General features: G+C 47.3%; 1 protein-coding gene across 6 annotated transcripts in view; it reads left to right on the top strand.

Annotated features, from left to right (window-relative positions):
* The window catches only part of LOC140736189 (PHD finger protein 20-like), a 98,926-nt gene that overhangs the window by 48,690 nt on the left and 31,500 nt on the right, over nt 1–18,736 (top strand). The window contains exons 9-15 of one of the 6 annotated variants that reach the window (XM_073062084.1): nt 2,475–2,669; nt 3,698–3,745; nt 5,800–6,081; nt 7,326–7,538; nt 13,195–13,287; nt 16,654–16,791; nt 17,435–17,605. In XM_073062084.1, coding sequence (XP_072918185.1) covers nt 2,475–2,669; nt 3,698–3,745; nt 5,800–6,081; nt 7,326–7,538; nt 13,195–13,287; nt 16,654–16,791; nt 17,435–17,605 — 1,140 coding nt within the window. Of the gene's footprint in view, nt 1–2,474; nt 2,670–3,697; nt 3,758–5,799; nt 6,082–7,325; nt 7,539–13,194; nt 13,288–16,653; nt 16,792–17,434; nt 17,606–18,736 lie in introns of all 6 variants that reach the window. The other 5 variants (XM_073062083.1, XM_073062087.1, XM_073062085.1 and 2 more) reach the window with 5 other exon arrangements.

The raw sequence follows: 18,736 nt of genomic DNA, 5'->3' as shown, positions 1-18,736 counted from the left end.
GATGTTGAGGCTCTATAAGGCACTCGTGAGACCACACTTGGAGTATTGTGTGCAGTTGTGGGCTCCTTATTTCAGAAAGGATATACAGTCGGCCCTCCTTTTCCGCGGGGGATTGGTTCCGGGACCCCCCGCAGATACCAAAAAACGCAGATGCTCAAGTCCGTTATTTAACCTGTCCCGGTGTGGTGGTCTTTAGGACCCAGCGGAACCCGGGACTTTATTTAACATGTGTCAGTGCGGTGGACATTAGGACCTGGTGGCGCAGCTCTGAATCCGCAGTGTTTCTGTTCACTAAAATAATGACGATTGAAAATAACGTGGAAGTAATAAAGCGATGGGAAAGAGGTGAAACGCCATCGGTCATTGGAAAAGCGTTAGGCTACAGTTGGTCAGTGATCGGAACAATTTTAATGGAGCATGTGAAAGGCCCTGCCCCGATGAAAGCTACAATTATTATTAAGCAACGCAGTGGTTTAATTATTGAAATACGTATGTTTCTTAAGTGTTTTATATGCAGAGAAGGGTAAAATATATACTATATACTAAGAAAAACGTTGACTGACGCTAAATAATACCGGATATACCTGTTCCGACTTCAAATCCTTCTTAAAGACGGACTCAGGAACAGAACTCGTTCATAACCCGGGGACTGCCTGTACTTTTAAGTCATTTCTAGATTACTTATGATACCTAATACAATGTAAATAGTTGTTATACTGTATTGTTTAGGGAACAATGACAAGAAAAATAGTCTGTACATGCTCAAACAATGAGTGCTGGAGAGAGAACTTCGGGGTTTTCCCGATCTGCGGTTGGTTGAATCCGTGCATGTGGAATCCGCGGATAAGGAGGGCCAACTGTACTGACATTGGAGAGGGTTCAGAGAAGATTCACGAGAATGATTCCAGGAGTGAAAAGGTTACCGTATGAGGAACGTCTGGCGGTTCTTGGGCTGTATTCCCTGGAGTTCAGGAGAATGAGGGGGGATCTCATAGAAACATTCCAAACGTTAAAAAGCTTGAACGGATTAAATATGGCAAAGTTATTTCCCATGGTAGGGGATTCTAGGACAAGAGGGCATGACTTCAGGATTGAAGGATGTCCTTTTAGAACTGAGATGTGGAGAAATTACTTTAGTCCAAGGGTGGTAAATCTGTGGAATTTGTTGCCATGAGCGGCTGTGGAGGCCAAGTCATTGGGTGTATTTAAGGCAGAAATAGATAGGTTCTTGATTAGCCAGGGCATCACAGGGTATGGGGTGAAAGCAGGGGAGTGGGGATGACTGGAAGAATTGGATCAGCCCATGATTGGTGGAGCAAACTCGACGGACCGAATGGCCTTCTGCTCCTATATCTCATGGTCTTGATATGTCCATGTCTGCATACGTGCCAACCCCGCCCCTGGCACTCATTTGCCACCACTCTTGCAGCGCTCCACGTCGCTGTTCCCAACATCCAAACTTCTCTCAAACATTGAAATCGAGCTCTCATGCACCACTTGTGGTGGCAGCTCATTCCACACTCTCACCACCCTCTGAGTGAAGAAGTTTCCCCTTGTGTTCCCCTTAAACTTCTCACCTTTCACCCTTAACCCCTGACTTCTGGTTATAGGCCTTCCCATCCTCAGTGGAAAAAGCCTGCTTGCATTTACCCTATCTATACCCTTCATAATTTGCATCAAATCTCCTCTTAATCTTCTACACTCTAAAGAATAAAGTCCTCACCCATTCAATCTTTCCCTGTAACTCGGGTCCTCCAGACCTGGCAACATCCTTGTAAATTTTCTCTGGAGGTCGGTGACTAAAACTGTACCCAATACTCCAAATTAGGCCTCACCAATGTCTTACACAACTTCATCATAGCATCCCATCTCCTGTACTCAGTATATTGAGAGAATCTCCCACGTGGGTGGGATCTTGATTATGCTGGCTACTTTACTGAGGCGATGAGAAGTGTAGACAAGAAGCCATAGAGCAGAGGTTTCTAACCTAAAAATGCCATGGACCCCAACCATTAACTGAGGGGTCCGTGGCATGGAGTGATGTCTGCGGTTTCTTGCAGTCATGTGCAGATCAGTTGTCACACTGAGCTGCAGTACATCCAGACAGAGTGGTGCACTGATTTAAAAGTTAGTAAGAGTTGACAGGGACATGCTGAATTTCTGTGTGAAGGGAACAAAATGGGAGCTGTTAAGATTAGGATGATCGGCATACCCTCAGTGTCCTGAAGGTCCTGTTTCAATGCAGCACTTCTCCACGACTCTGTGATTTACTCGCACTCTGCAAAGGATGCAGTGCTTCGAAGAAGGGTCTCGGCCCAAAACGCTGACTGTTTACTCTTTTGCTGAGTTCCTCCAGCGTTGTGTGTGCGTGTGTGCGCGCACGTGTGTGTGTGTGTTGCTGTGATTTTATGAGCTGTATTGTGGTGGTGTGCTGAACTGCTTACAAGCTCTGTGACTGTGTTTGCTTCTCACAGCCGCAGCAGCGTCCGAGCCCCCAGCCGAGGCCCAGCAAGCCCCTGCTATCCAGGCCCGGTGTCCCCCCGAAGCTCCGGCCACCCCTTCGGCGCCCGAAGTCGCTGCTGCCGCCCCGGAGCCCCAGGCCAAAGAGGCAGCCAAAGCCGACTCCCCCGAGCCAAGCGCCGAGCCGAGAGAGACTCCACCCGAAGCTGGTAAGACGGAAGTGGGTGCTGGTATTGCACAGATAGTGTGTGCTGAGGACGGTGCGCCGACTGCGTTGGTGTGGTTTATGAGAAAGGATGTGAAAAGTATGAGCTGGTAAAGGTTACCTGGGCCTCCTGATCAGCTGAATTCGGTCTTCAATACATTTGAAGATGCCTGGTGTGTGTTAGTCATGTGTTCCACAGGGAGGCCCATTATAATCGGGGCGCTACGGAAGCGCAGTGGGTGGCGTAACACTGTTACAGCACCAGCAACCAGGATTCAATTCCTGCCACTGTCCGTGAGGAGTTTGCTCATTCTCCCATAACCTTGTCGGTTTCCTCCCACGTTCCAAAGACGTACGGGTTAATTTTAGCTGTTACTGTGCTAAATCGTTATTTGGGATGGAAGTAGAAAGGTGTATCGTGTGCACTGCCCCCGTCACGTTTCTCACCTCACTTGGAGAGAGAGCCTCTCCTCTGGCTCCCTAGGCGACTCCTAAAGGCATTAGAATTTGGAGGTGTGGTGCTTCACTGTGGGGCTGTCAGAGGTCAGTCACCCTCTGCCCTTCTGTTGCCTCCCCCAGGAACCGTGCCAAGGCTCCTGCTCCAAACTGGGTTCATTCAAATAGTTAATACCAGGAGCCCAATGATACCAGGTTTCTACAAAACCAGTTCGGGATGGCATGGCCACCTGACGCTATTACAGTATCAGCGATCCGGGTTCAATTCCCGCTGCTGCCTGTAAGGAGTTTGTACATTCTCCCAGTTCCTCCCACATTCGAAAGATGGTTAGTCGATTAATTGGTTATATGGGTGTAAGAGCCTTGCTCTATCTTAGCGTGACTTCACTGTTTTCAGCAGTAATGTTGCGATTACAAGGCATTTTATTTTTTTGGAAAGTGGAAGAGAGGGCACCTTCTCACACCCTCCCCCCCCCCCCTTCAGAAGCATCATCCCTCTCTCCCACATTTAGGAAAGACACTTTCCGACAGTGCACAGGACCCACAAGTAATTCTCTTCTGTTTTCCTCTTCTCAGCTCCTGTTGTGAAGCGTGTGCCTCGATCCCAGAACCCAAACAGATACAGTAGGGAACCCTGTATGTTTCTGTTATAGCGAGCCCAGCAAGAGCTTGCTGCTGCGACGTCCCTATCCGTCCGCCTGCTGCCTCTGTGGGTGCGCGCGTGTGTGTGAGAGAGCACGGGTGTGTGGGCAGATGTGACTGCGGGTGGGAGTGCAAGCGCGTGTCTATGTGTCCTTCTGCTTATCCACGCTAACAACGCTTGTGTACGGGCTGTGTGAAGCACGAGCAGGAGAACTTCATCGCCGGTTAGCTTCCAGAATAACGGGACGTGCCTGAGTTACAGACTAACAGGGCTTGTTTTAAGTTCCAGATTCTCGTAAGTAATGACAGAGAAACGGTGCTTGTCTCAGTTCCGGTTTCTTGTCAGTAATGGGGCAGACCCCAGTGGCAGAGCAGAGGGGGGCGGGCTGAGTGCCGGGACAGACGGGGGCGGGCCAGTGGCGGAGGAGGTAGAGACGGGCCTCGTTTGTTCACCAGAAGGCAGTAGTGTTGCGGTTCCTTAGTTCATACTGTAATCAACGCAGGCGGTGGAAATGAAATGGAAACAGTACCTCACAAGCTGGGTGGCATCTGTAGAGAGAAGTGCTTGAGATAATAGTGTGGTTCAGTGGACTTTCAACAGAACCATTGCGGGTTACTATTGGGTCACAGTTTCTGGACTCGAGATTCGGACGTGGAAATCTTAACCAATACGCACTAGGTGCTACAGGAACTCAGCAGGTCAGGCAGCGTCTACGGGGGAATGGACAGTCGTCGTTTTGGGTCCAAGCCACTTCATGGGGACTGGATGAAGGCCCAAACCATTGACTGTTCATTCCTGTTCTTAGATGCTGCCGTTTAGGCCACCTGCTGAGTCCCTCCATGTTGCTCGTGCTGTGAGGAACTCAATCCTGTCCGTTGTGTGCTATTTGGAGGAATTGAACCATTCGGTGTCTTCTGTGCAGGCGATTTTCCTGTTGACATCTGTGGCTGATGCGTGTTGAAACACTTGCTTCCCACATATCCTTGCTGTCGACAGGCAGGTGAATGGAGAGCCAAGTCAGTGGCCCCGGTCGGAAGTTGGTGTAGAGTGACTCCCCACTTTCTCCATCTTCGGACTTTGTATATAACCAACCTTGCTCAAGGCCACGTTGTACCCTTCTTCCTGCTGCCTTCCCTACTCTGCTCCTGAAGACAAACCCCTTGTGTGACTGAAGCCATTCATCGTCCAGCAGCCAGTCACATTGAGTGTAATTCTGTTGGAGTGCCAACGACCCAGGCTCAGTTCTGCCACTGTCTACTTAGACCTCTTTTCTATGACCTCGTTACCCTGCCGGGGCAAGTCTTAATGCAGGGATTTTGACCCAAAGTGTCGACACTCTCCCCACCCCACATAGACACCGTTTGAGCCGCTGAGTTCCTCCAGTAGGTTGCAGCTTTCTTAGAGAGGGCACTACAGGACAGAAACAGGCCCTTCAGCCCATCTAGTCATTGCCAGACTTATTCTGCCATCAGCCCACACCCGGATGGTAGCCCTCTGAATCTCCCCCATCCATGTATTTATCCAAACTTCTCTCAAGTGGTGAAATTAGATCAGTATCCACCACTTCCCTTCCACGCTCTCACCACCTTGAGTGAAGAAGTTCACCCCAAACTCTTCACCTTTCACCCTTAACCCATGATCTTTGGTGCTAGTCTCACACCAACCTCAGTGGAAAAAGCCTGCTTGCATTTACCCTATCTATACCCCTCACGATTCCTTGCAGTTTGTTTGGAAACAAAGGCACAGTTGTGGCTAGGATTGCTGTCCCCCGCTGTTGAACACTCTCTCTTACTCCTTGATGGTATTATTGACATAACCAGCAGGGGTGCTTTTCCTTGCTTCACACTCTGAGCATAACAGCCAAGTGGATCTTGCTGTCACTGCACTAGCTTAACGTAACAGTAACTCCTCTCTCAGCTGCTGATGTATGGTGGGGTGGAGGGGGATGTAGGGCAAGAGAGTTGCCAAATGATTTTAGAAACACTTTTTCCTTACTTCTCTCCTCTTACCCTCTCCTACCCCGATTCTCCCTCAGTAACCAATGCTGCCCAGAGCCCCGAGGAACAGCTCCCACCCAAGGCGTTGATCATTGACCTGGACCACAACAAGTTCAAGTGCAAGATTGCCGAGTGCTCGAAGGCGTTCCGCAAGGCCAAGATGCTGCACTACCACATGAAGTACTACCACGGCATTGAGAAGGCAGAGTCGGAGCAGGGGTCCCCCAAGCGGAGCATGCAGACCCGCGGCTCCTGCCCCTCGGAAACCGAGTCGCTCCTGGACAGTCCCAAGAGACGCCGCACCACCTCGGGATCCTTGCGTGAGTATCTAGCCGTGGGGTCGAGTGTGTGTCGCAGGAGCGGGCAGTTCGGTCCATCGAAACTGTGCTGGCCCTTTACCGGCTACTTTGTTACAGATTGTAATTTCATGATTAGATTTTTCTCCAAATTGCAGAAATGTTTAATGTATTTAAATCGCTCAGTTGTCAACGGATTGGAACACACGTGTCCAGCTGACTAGCCCTGAACTCTGGCTACTGCTGGAGACAGGCAGTCAATTTGCTATCATGTCATATAACCATAAAATACATGCACAAATTAGGCCATTTGGCCCATCAAGCCTGCTCTGCCATTCGGTCATGGCCTGATTTATTAACCCTTGCAACATCATTCTCCTGCCTTCTCCCTTTGACAGCGCTACTAATAATGTACCTATAAGGTCCTGAAGAAGGGTCTCAGCCTGAAGCGGCCCAAGATGCTGCCTGGCCTGCTGAGTTTCTCCAGCATTTCGTATGTGTTGCTTTGGATTTCCAACATCTGCTGACTTTCTCATGTTTTAAAGTACCTATCAACCTGTGGCAATGAATTCCACAGATTCAATACCCTTTAGCTAAAGAAATTCTTTCTCATCTCTGTTCTGAGGCTGTGCTCTCTGGGCCTAGACTCCATCACTATTGGAAACATCCTCTCCACGTCCTCTCTTCCAGGCTTTTCAATATTTATAGGTTTCACTGAGATTTCCTCTCACCCCACCCATTCTTTTGGACTCCAGCAAGTACAGGCCCAGAACCATCAAATGCTCTTCATAGTTTCATACCTGTAATCATTCTTGTGAACTTCCTCTGGAACCTCTCCAATGCCAGCACATCCTTTCTTCAATAAGGGCCCAGAACTGCTCACAGTACTCCGAGTGCAGTCTATAGATGCCTTATAGAACCTCAGCATTACATCCTTGCTTTTATATTCTTGTCCTCTTGAGAAATGAATGCTAACATTGCATTTGCCTTCCTCAGCACTGACTTAACCAGCAAGTTAACATTTAGGAATCCTGCACTAGGACTCCCAAGTACCTCTGCACCCCCAAGTTCTGAATTTCCTCCTCATTTAGAACATAGTCCTTTATTCCTTCTACCAGAGTGCCTGAGCACACGCTTCCTGACGTTGTATTCCATCTGCTGTGTCTTTGCCCGTTACTGTACGTCCGGTGTGAACACTGAAGGTGCTGCCTATCATTTGGTCAATCACTCCAGTAGGTCTCAAAGGCGGCATTTGTGTTCCCTTTCAGATGGGTCCCAGAGCGCGTCCCAGCGGGACACCCCATCGTCCAGCGCCGACCTGAAAGCCGCGAAGCTGAACGAGAAGAGGCGCATTTCAGCCCCGTCCTCCCTTGAATTGTCTGCTCAGACCAGGCTGTCCCTGCGGGACAAGAGCAAGGACAACCAGGTGGAGAGGTCCCACAGGAGGCTGCAGGATCGGGAAAGGGGCTTCGTGGACAGTGGTGAGGAAGAGGGGATGAGTTTGTACCCTGAGAATTCCCCACCTTGGAGAAGCTGCCTCTAGTTCTGCGTATTTGTGAGAATTATCCCCAGAATGAAAGGGTTAACGTACGAGAAGTATTCGAAGGCTCTGGGCCTGCTGGAGTTTAAACTAATGAGAGAGGATCTCACTGAAACCTATTGTATATTGAAAGGTCTAGATAGAGTGGATCTGGAGAGGATGCTCCCTATAGTGGGGGTTCATGGACCAGTGGACGCTGCCTCAATAGAGGAACGTCCCTTTAGAACAGAGATGAGGAGGAATTTCTTTAGTCAGAAGGTGGTGAGTCTGTGAAATTCATTGGCACAGTCACTTGGTATGTTTAAAGTGGAGGTTGATGGGTTCTTGATTAGTAAGGACATCAAGGCTACAGGAAGAAGGCAAAATAAAAATATGGAAATTATATATAGGCCTCAGTAGTAGGCAGGATATGGCATTGAGATTGCAAATGGAAAAGATAAAGCCTTGTAGTAAGGGTAATGGCACAATTGTAATGGGGGATTTCAATATGCAAGGAGATTGGGAAAATCAGGATGGTGTCGGATCACAAGAGAGGGAATTTGTTGAATGCCACGAGGTGGCTTTTTAGAGCAGCTTGTGCTTGAGCTTGCTTGGGGAAAGTGATCTTAGATTGGGTGTTGTGTAATAACATGGATCTTATTAGCTTAACATAAAGGAACCCTTGGGAAGTAATGATCATAATACTGCAGTTTGAGAGGGAGAAGCATAGCTCACACGTATCAGTGTCGCAGTGGAATTACAGAGGCATGAGAGAGGAACTTGTCCAGGTGGGTTGGAGGAGGGTACGGCAGAGCAGGGGTGGCTGAAGTTTCTGGGAATAGTTCACAAGACACAGGATATATATGTCCCACAGAAGTAGTTCTCAAATGACAGGAGTAGGCAACCGTGGCTGGTAAAGGAAGTTAAGGACTGCATAAAAGCCAAGGATAGGCCATATAAGGTAGCAAAAGTGAGTGGGCAGTAGGATGATTGGGAAGCTTTTAAAATCCACCAAGAGGCAACTAAAAAAGCTATAAGAAAGGAAGAGATGAAATATGAGGGCAAACTAGCCTATAATATAAAGCAGGATACTGAAAGTTTTTTCTGTTACATAAAGAGTAAAAGGATGGTGGGAGTTGATATTGGACCACTGAAAAATGATAAGGTAGTAATGGGGGACAAAGAAATGGCAGATGAACTTAATAAGTACTTTGCTTCAGTGTTTACTGTGGAAGACACTAGCTATAAGCTATATGCCAGAGTTCCGTGAGTGTCAGGGAGCAGAAGTGAGTGCCATCACTATTACAAAGGAAAAAGTGTTGGGCAAACTCAAAATCTTAAGGTGGATAAGTCACCTGGACCAGATGGACGACATCCCAGAGTCCTGAGAGAGGTTGCTGAAGAGATAACGGATACATTGATCATGATCTTTCAAGATTCACTTGATTCTGGCATGGTCCCAGAGGACTGGAAGATTGCGAATGTCACTCCACTCTTTAAGAAGGGAGGAAGTTATAGGCCAGATAGCCTCACCTCAGTGGATGGGAAAGTGTTGAAGTCCATTCTTAAGGACGAAGTTTCGGGGTACTTGGAGACCGATGATAAATATGTCAGTCAGCATGGTTTCTGTAAAGGGAATTCTCGCCTGACAAATCTGCTAGAGTTCTTTGAGGAAGTAACAAGCAGGGTGGACAAAGGAAAGGCAGTGGATGTCATTTACTTAGATTTTTAGAAGGCGTTTGATGAAGTGCCACACATGAGGTTGCTTAATAAGATAAAATCCTGTGGTGTTACAGGAAATCCTATAGTGTTTCATGGATAGAGGAATGGCTGACAGGCAGGAGGCAGTGAGTGGGAATAAAAAGGGCCTTTCTGGTTGGCTGCCAGTGACTAGTGTTGTTACTCAGGGGTCAGTATTGGGACTGCTGCTTTTCACATTGTTTGTCAGTGATTTAGATAATGGAATTGATGGCTTTGTGGCAAAGTTTGCGGATGATATGAAGACAGGTGGAGAGTTAGGTATTACTGAGGAAGCAATGCGATTACAGCAGGACAGACAAACTGGAAGAATTAGCAAAAAGTGGTCAGTGGAATTCAGTGTTGAGAAATGTATAATAATGCATTTTAGTAAAAGGAACAATACTGCATACTGTTATCTAAATGGTGAGAAAATTCAAACATCAGAGGTGTAGAGGGACTTGGGAGTCCTCGTGCAAGACTCCCTGAAGGTCAATTCACAGATTGAGTCTGTAGTAAAGAAGGCCAATGCAATATTGACATTTTTTTCAAGGGGAATAAAATATAAAAGCAAGGACATAATGCTGGGGGTTTGTAGGACACTTGTCAAGCCACACTTGGAGTATCATCAACAGTTTTGGGCTCCATATCACAGAAAGGATGTGTTGTCATTGGAGAGGAGGTTCATAAGGATGATTCTGGGAAAGAAAGGGGAACATATGTAGAGCGTTTGGCAGCTTGGAGCCTGTATTCACTAGAATTGAGAAGAATGCATGGGTATCTCATTGAAACCTACTGAATGCTGGAAGGACTAAACAGGGTGGATGTGGAGAGGATGTTTCCTATGGTGGGGGTATCCAGAACTGGAGGGCACAGCCTCAAAATTGAGGGCAACCTTTTAGAACAGAAGTAAGGAGGATTTTTTTAAAGCCAAAGAGTGGTGAATCTGTGGAATGCTCTGCCACAGGCTGTGGTGGAGGCCAAGTCCGAGGGTATATTTAAAGTGTAAGTTGTTAATTCCTGACTGCTCAAAATGGAGCAGAGAGTGAATTTGTAAATCTGGCAGGGGCAAAGGATGTTGGGAATGGTGAGGGTGGAGCAACGCTGGAGAGGTGGGGGGACAGGTGGCAGAGGAGAGCCGGGGTGGGTGCAGGTACACCCAGCCCTGAGACCCCAGGCAAGGTCATTTGATTCCAAACAATTAGGCTATTGATTATTACAGAATGTCTCTCTGGTGCTTCTCGCTCCCTCCCCTCTCCCTGCCCCCTTCCCACTCTCAGTCCACAAAAGAGACCCATATCAGAGTTGGTGTATCATCACCTGCATGTGTCATGAAATCTGCAGCAGCAGTACAGTGTAACACATAAAAATACTACTGGACTGTGTAAAAGGCCTGGGCACCCTAGTGCCTAAGACCGTACTGTATTTCTGATGGTCTCATGGTTAGAGAAGGGCCTAAGATGTTTCCCTTGGGCTGCTGGGTCTCATTTCTGGTGACCACCAGCAACTGATCGTTATCCTTTTGGTAGATAACGGGATTGTTTCCGGTTACTGTGGTCTTGTCCTGACACGTCAGGAATCTATGGCTGCTGTGCCACTCCGAGATCAAGACTCAGATTTATTTATCACACGGACATCGAAACAAACAGTGAAATGCATAGTTTACATTAACGACCAACCCATCCGAGGACGTGCAGGGGACAGTCCGAATGCAGGACTTGCCACAAGTTCCAGTGCCAACATAGCGTACCCACGATGCTCAGCAGAACAACGCAGAACACAACAAGCAATGGAACAAAAACAGCAAAACAAACCCCGTTTTCCCCCCTCCCACCCACACATGTACACAGTCCCCTAACCTCAGGAAGGTCGAGGCCTCGACATCGGACTGCCAGTTCAAGCCTCGATCCTCATAATCAACTCCTGTCACCAAGCACTAAGCCTCAAGCTCTGCTCTCACTGATTTGTGAACCTGGGGGAGAGGGTTACCCCTCTTGTCCATTCCTGTCCATGTACCTCTCAAAGTGCCTTCGAAGTGTTGTTAATGTGTTTGGAATCTTTTGTCCAGTTTTGATCACTCTGCTGTCGAAAAGATATCATTAAGCTGGAAAGATAGCTGAGAAGATTGTGGACGTTGACTGGACTTGAGAGACTGAGCTTTGGAGTGAGCTTGGGACTTCCCTCACATAGTGTAGGAAAATGTGGGGTGATCTTATAGGAGTGTGTAATATCATCGGCTGGTGGGTGGTGTAGTGGCATCGACACTGGACTTTGAAGTGGATGCTCCTGAGTTCGAATCTGGCTGGGTCCTAGCCTGGGCAACAGCACTATCTGCAGGGAAGAAAGGCCTGGTAATATACTTCTGCATCTTGCCACGAAAACTACACAATCCATAGGGTCACCATGAGTCGAATGTTGAAAGGGTTGGACAGAGTAGATGTGGAAAAGCTGTTTCCCTTGGCGGGTGAGTCCAGGACAAGAGGTCACAGTCTTAAGAATTAGAGGGTACCCATTTAAAACAGAGCTGAGGAGAAATTTTTTTAGCCAGAAGGTGGTGGATTTATGGAATTTGTTGCCACATACAGCTGTGGAGTCCCAATCATTGAGGGTGTTTAAGGAGGAGATTGATAGGTATCTAATTAGTCAGGGTATCAAGGGATATGGGGGAAAAAGCTGGAAATTGGAACTAGATGGGAGAATAGTTTAGCTCATGGTGGAGTGGCGGAGCAGACTCGATGGGCCGAATGGCCTACTTCTGCTCCTTTGTCTTGTGATCTTGTGAGTCGACGGCACTCAATAACAACAATATAATCATGAGGGGCAGAGAAAGGGAGAATGCCTTTTTCCCAGGGCAGGGAAATCACAAAGTAGAGGGCCAGGGATTATGATGAGAGGGGAGAGATTTAATAGGAACCTGAGAGGTAACCCTTTCACTCAGAGGGTGGCCAGTATATAGAATGCGTTGCCAGAGGAAGTGGTTGAGGCAAGTAGAGTTACAACATTTAAAAGGGACTTGGACTAGTTCCCCTTGTTTGGCGCATATTCCAGGTTAGAGGGATTTAGGAGAGGTTGCGAAAAATACAGGCAAGTGGGACCAGCTTAAGATGGGGATCATGGTTAGCATTGACCATTTGGGCCGAAGGGCCTATTTCGGTGCTGTATGACTCCACCTGCCCAGTTTTCCCAAGATAGAATGCATGAAGCACAGAGACTGGGTGCACCACCATCCGGCGTGGAGCCTCCGCTGCACAGGATCGGCAAAAGCTACAGAGGGTTCTAGACTCCGCCAGCCCTGTCGCAGGCACAATCCTGCCCACCATCGAGGACATCTTCAAAAGGTGTTGCCTCACGAAGTGGCCTCCATCATTAAGGACCCTCGCCATCCAGGCCAAACCCTCTTCTCATTACTACCATCAGGGATGAGGTACAGGAGCCTGGAGACACGCATTCAATGTTTTAGGAACAGCTTCTTCCCCTCCACCGTCAGATTTATGAATGGACCATGAGCACCACCACATTCATTTGCTCTCTTTTTGAACTATTTGAGTTCAAATTTATTTATTTACTTATTTATTTGTTTGTTTAATATTTCTTACTGTAACTTGTAGTATACAGGTTACCAAAAACCATCAAATTTCATGACGTAGGTCACTGATACTAAATCAGATTCTGAACTCTGCCAGTTTCCTATGCACAAGCTCTGTGTATGTATGCAGTTCAGTTTACGTTCTTGAACGCCGAGTGTGGGCATGCAGCCTGTGGGCAGACACCGCTCTTCCATTAACACACCCGCACTGAAAAGTTGAATAATTAACCAGTGTCCTTGTCGGTTTTCTAAAATGACGTATATTGTCTCATTTCTCTGCTGTGGCTGCACACAGGAACGAAAGAGAGGACCAAGGAGAAAAAGCTACGAGATTTCCTCAAGGTTAAACTGAAGAAAAAGAAAAAAAAGAAAAAGAAAGTGAAGTCTGGTGAGAGGATTTTAATGCATGGGAAATGTTTGGAATTGGCGACACAGGTAGCTAGTCACTGAGCTGGTGACTTTCCCTAACTTTCACAAGCAACTGGAAGAACTCAATGGATGAGCAGTCTCTCTGAGAGGAATAGAATTGTTGACATCCGGTTTTCAACCTGAAATGGCGACAGTGCCTTTCCTCCCACAGATGCTCTCCGGCCGCTGAGTTCTTCCAGCAGACCTCCAGATTCCAGCGTCTGGGGTCTCTTTCACGGTCCTTGCCTGGGCTACCAGCTGAGGCACCACGCAAAGCGCTGGAGGGGCTCACTGGGCAGGCGGCATCCGTGAAGGTAGATCGCCGGCTGAAGTTCCGGCTCGGTGCCGCGGCATTTTGAGTACTGCACAGTCTCCTGTCTACCGGTCGACCTTGTTGACCCTGCCCTCTCGCGAGCAAAGATCAAGGTCTCCCACCTGCTGTGAACACAGGTAGGTATCACTACCACTCCTCATCCACACCCAGTTCTGGAGGGGAGGGGGGGGGGGAAGGTCTCTCCCTAACACTGAGTAGGTATTAGTATGAGGTGAAGACTGCCCGAAGAGGGTGAGTGAGGTGCAGTTGAAGTGAGACAAAGGGTTAAAAAGCAGCAAGTGGAATCTAGCGTGATCCAGTTGGGTGGATTGTGTTACAGGACTAAACTGTGATCAGGACGTACAGATTTAAACCCCACCCTGTGAGCTAGAGAATTTAAATTCAATGAATAAAGTCAACTTCAGATGTAATATTGAATTTCAGTAGGTGCAGCTATTAGTGCTGTACGGACAAACGCTGTAAGGAGTTTGTACGTCCTCCCCATGGGATGTGTGGGTTTTCTTCAGATGCTCCAGTTTCCTCCCACAGTCCAAAGACGTACTGTAATTTGTAATTTGTCCCGTGATTAGGTTAGGGTTAAGTTGGGGTGGCTGGGCAAAGGTAGCTCAAAGGGCTGGAAGGGCCTATTCCCAATTGATTGTCGTAAAGCACATCTGGTCCTTTAGAGAAAGTGATCTCTCTTCCTGCCTGGCCTCTGTAGAGCTCCAAATTCATGACTCTTCACCATCTCCCAAAGTGGATTATCTTGCTGCCTGCTTCAAGGCATCACCGAGGAAGGGAGGGAGGTGGATGTTGGAGTTGTCAAAAGTTTTGGGAGTGTAAAGCAATTCAGTGTAGATTCAGGCCCACGAGGTGTTACTAGAGGCAGCCCCTTTATGTTGACCAAGGTGTAAAGCAAGCTTCAGCTTTCATCATGAGAGATACAGGACATGAAAATGAAGAGTCTGCATAAAGCCCGGTAGCATTGTGGTTAGTGTGGGGCTATTAAAGTTTGGAGCGTTCTGGAGCTCGGAGTTCAGTTCTGGCACTGTACGTAAGAACACCTTCTTTGTGGAGTGTGTGGGTTTTCTCTGGGATCTCCAGTTTCTGTCCACAGTCCAGATACATTCTGGGTAGGTTAATTGATCACTGTAAATTGTCCCATGGTTAGGTTAGGGGTAATCGGGCTTGTCGGGGGCTGGTGGGGTGGCGTAGCTGGAAGTACCGGAAGGGCCTACCCTGCAATATATTGCTAAATAATTACATTTAAGAGTAAAACTTCAAAGTACAGTGGCCCAGTGATTTGTCAAAGCTATAGTGAGGTTACAGTGCAGAGTCACAGAGCTGATCAACAGACGTGAAATAGAACAATTACACGAAACATACAGATACAGTAATGATTGTTTCTGTGCCAAGATAGCAGGAATTAAACCACAGTTCAGCTCGGGACAAATTAGATGGAAGGTGAGCGATTCCGGTTATTGGGAGCCCATTGAATCTTGGAGCTGGATGAACATAGACATAGAAGAGTACAGCACAGAAAAGGGCCATTCGGCCCATCTAGTCTGTGCCAAATCCATTTGCCTCTTCCCTCTGATCTGCCCTCCATACCCCAACCATCCATGTATCTATCCAAACTTTATTAAAGCGTTGAAATCAGCTTGTATGCACCACCTTGGGCTGGCAGCTCATTCCACTCTCTCACCACCCTCTGAGAGAGGCTTGGACACCACTCCCAGCTGAGGCAGATGCACGGAGTAGTTTGACCAGGTGGGTGAAAGAAAGAGAGGAAGGGACAAAGGAAGAAGATAATTAAATGCTATTATTGGTTTGCATGGACAGCCGCTTGCAGACCAGACTGGATATTGAAATTCAGTATATTTCTGTGTCTGAGCTGGTCTGCACGTCTTTGAGCCCAAGAACGGGGAAAATAAGAAATGGATTTAATTATGCAGTTCCAGTACTCTGACGGCAGATAGCAATTATGTCGCGTGGGCATGAGTGTAAGTGTGTGCATGCAAACATGCGAGTTTTTGTGTGCATGGTTGCACGAGTGTTTGCATTAAAAAAGTTTGGCATCGGGTCCTAACCGAGCCCCCGAATTATGTTCCCTTCTGTCCATAAGATTGCCTCTGAATTTTGCATTTCGTCTCTGGAGCACCAATGATTTGTTTCAAGGCAGATGGTTGATTGCTTAACATATGGACAATGCAATGTTCCCTTGGACTGTCCTCCCCGCTCCCCACCCACACCCCAGGTAGAAGGGGCAGATAAAATACCTTGTCTGCTGCCAGCAAGGATTGCCTTCCCAAGGCTCTGGGCCTGTACTCACTAGAGTTTAGAAGGATGAGAGGGGAATCTCATTAAAACCTATTGAATACTTAAAGGCCAAGACAAAGTGGATGTGAAGAGGGTGTTTCTTATAGTGGGGAAAGTCTAGGACCAAAGGGTGCAGCCTTAGAATAGAAGGGCGTCCCTTTACAGCAGGGATGAGGAGGAATTTCTTTAGCCGGGGGGTGGTGAATCTGTGGACTTCATTGCCACAGACGACTGTATAGGCCAGGTTGTTTGGTATATTTAAAGTGGAGGTTAGTAAGGATGTCGAAGGTTATGGGGAGAAGGTAAGAGAATGAGGTTGAGTGAGATAATAAATCAGCCACGAAGGAATGGTGGAGCAGACTCGATGGGCTGAATGGCCTAATTCTGCTCCTGTATCTTAAGGCCTTATGGACTAAGGCTACAGTTGAAGTGTTGTATGTGTCTATGTTTCGTATGAAGTTCTCCATATGTTTCATGCTGACAGTGGATGAGGAAATTGAACATCCTCATCAGATGATGAGGATTGCTCAGTCAGCTAAGCAAAAGTATAAGACTAACTATTTCTGAAATGTTTGTCACATTAATACTCCAAATCAGTGTGGTGCCAGTAAGTTATTACAGATCTGTGAAGACATGCAGGGTTAAGTCAAAGTAAATTTATTTTCAAAGTACAAATATGTCGCCATGTACTACCCTGAGATCCGTTTTTTGCAGTCTTTTACAGAAAAATACAGAAATACAGTAGAGTTTATGAAAAACTGTACGTAAAGACTGACAAACAATGTGCAGAAGAAGACGAAGTTTGCAAGTATAAAACTGATGCCGAGAACATGAGTTGTCAAGTCTTTGAAAGTGAGTCTGCAGCTTGTTGAGGTTTTGGGCTGAGACCTTCACTAGTTCAGAGTTGTGGATTCAGTTCTGAGTGCTGTAGATGAGCGCAGTCTTGGGGAGTGAGGGTACGGAAAGAGGGAGGAAGGCGATCACTCTCCTAAGGAGTAAGCAGAGCCAACCCCAGTCTAAAAGGTCTGTTCTTATGCTCCTGGTGAAAGGATTGCACATTAGCCAGGGACTGTGTTAGGTAACTGTTCCCCACTAATTGAACATGCAACAGGCACCTGCAGCTTCTTAGCTTTCAGCAGCTGGCATACCCGACGAGGATGGGCTCCTTCACGTTTTCCCTCGAATCCTAGCCATGTCCCAAAGTGACTCGGTGTTCCACCCTGTTCAGGAAGGGGTGGGAATTGTGGAGCAATGATCTAAAAGGGGGTACTAGTCTCCCCCAGAGATGTGGACATCCCAGTAACAAGCAGAGGGAGGTGTCTCTCCATCAGCCCTCCTTTTCCACAAGATACCTCAGCCCTCTCATGATCTGCCGACTCAACGCCGGTTTATCCTCTCGCTCGTCCTGGTGTCTGTTTATTTATCTTGCTTCAGCCCGGTTTGTGCAATGTCGTTGAGCGTGTTGTGCTGACGTCTTTGAATTCTTTGATCGCAGAGTTTTCTGACAGTGAAGAGAACATAGATGTCTCCAGAGATTACCCACCCAAAAAATCCACATTCCTTTCAACCAGATCTTCCTCCTCTTACAAATTTCCTTTCTCCCATAAATACACATCCTTATGCAGTTCTGACTCGGGATACCACATGGATGGACTGAAATTTGACGGTTGGTGATCTGATTTTATTTTTCCATTCCCCCCCTCCCCCTCCCCAACCTTCTCTCCAAAATGCACTAATGCAGTGTCCTCTGATGTATTTAACATATTCTGGGGTAGAAAAGAAAGCCTTGGAAAAACCTACAGACAGTGAGATCTCTTCGAGGTGCAGTCACTGTAGGGAGAGAAGGCTGAGACACGTTGACAGAATGGATCGTAGCGAAGATGTTTCAATTTGTGTGGGGGAGACGAAGCTGGCGGGACACACGTTTAAGTTGGTGCTGACAAACCCATCTAAAGGAACATCTCCGTTACAGAGAAGGTGGAACTTGTCAGCGACTAGAACCAGTTGAGATGAATAGTGCAGGTGGATTTAAGATGAGGGAGAGAGGGTTGGTCAAGGCAAGGGCAATTTGGACCACAAACACCAACATGGACTGTTGAGGCTGGCATTACACAAGGTTGTCAGAATACCTAAGCAACTATGAATTATAGTTCTGGACATAACTATCGATTTAGAGGAGGGGCTAGATTACACTTACATAACAATCCTGAAAGCGTACCTAGGAGGTTTTGTGTACTAAGGAAGAGGAATTGGCGAAAAGTGACTCCTGTGTTTATAGCCTCAGTGACGGCAGAGTACTTTCAGTACAACATTGGTCAAGAGTTCTGACTTCAGCTGCCTAATGTGATTTAGTGGAAGGTTTTGTAGAGATACAGAACAATACAGCACAATTACAGGCTGTTCGGACCAATCAGGCCAAGGTGACCACCCAGCCAGTCCCAATTTCCTCTTGATAGTTGATCTGCACGTGAGCTGTGCATCTGACAGGGTAACAAGATGAGGTCAGTAGACAGTATTTGCAGAAGCAGAGTTGCAAGTGATTGCAAATGTTTGGCAGTTGATTTTAAAGTAAAGTTGAGAGATTTGGGGAAAGTCGCTCGTGAATATAGGTTAGTACGGTCATGTGGAGTGTGTTGGCTGAAAGTGCAATTCACTGCATGTGGGATGAGTTTGCTGTGTTACACAGAGGCAGCAGACAGCAAGAGCAGTGTAGGCGTGTATATCGTTGGAGTTCCAGAGCTTTGGATAGCAAGTTTACGATTTGACAGAGCAACATGCACACAAATAATCAGAGGTC

The sequence above is a fragment of the Hemitrygon akajei genome, chromosome 11 (assembly GCF_048418815.1).
Source record: "Hemitrygon akajei chromosome 11, sHemAka1.3, whole genome shotgun sequence".
Classification (NCBI taxonomy): Eukaryota; Metazoa; Chordata; class Chondrichthyes; order Myliobatiformes; family Dasyatidae; genus Hemitrygon; species Hemitrygon akajei.
This window is presented reverse-complemented; position numbering and strand designations above follow the sequence as displayed.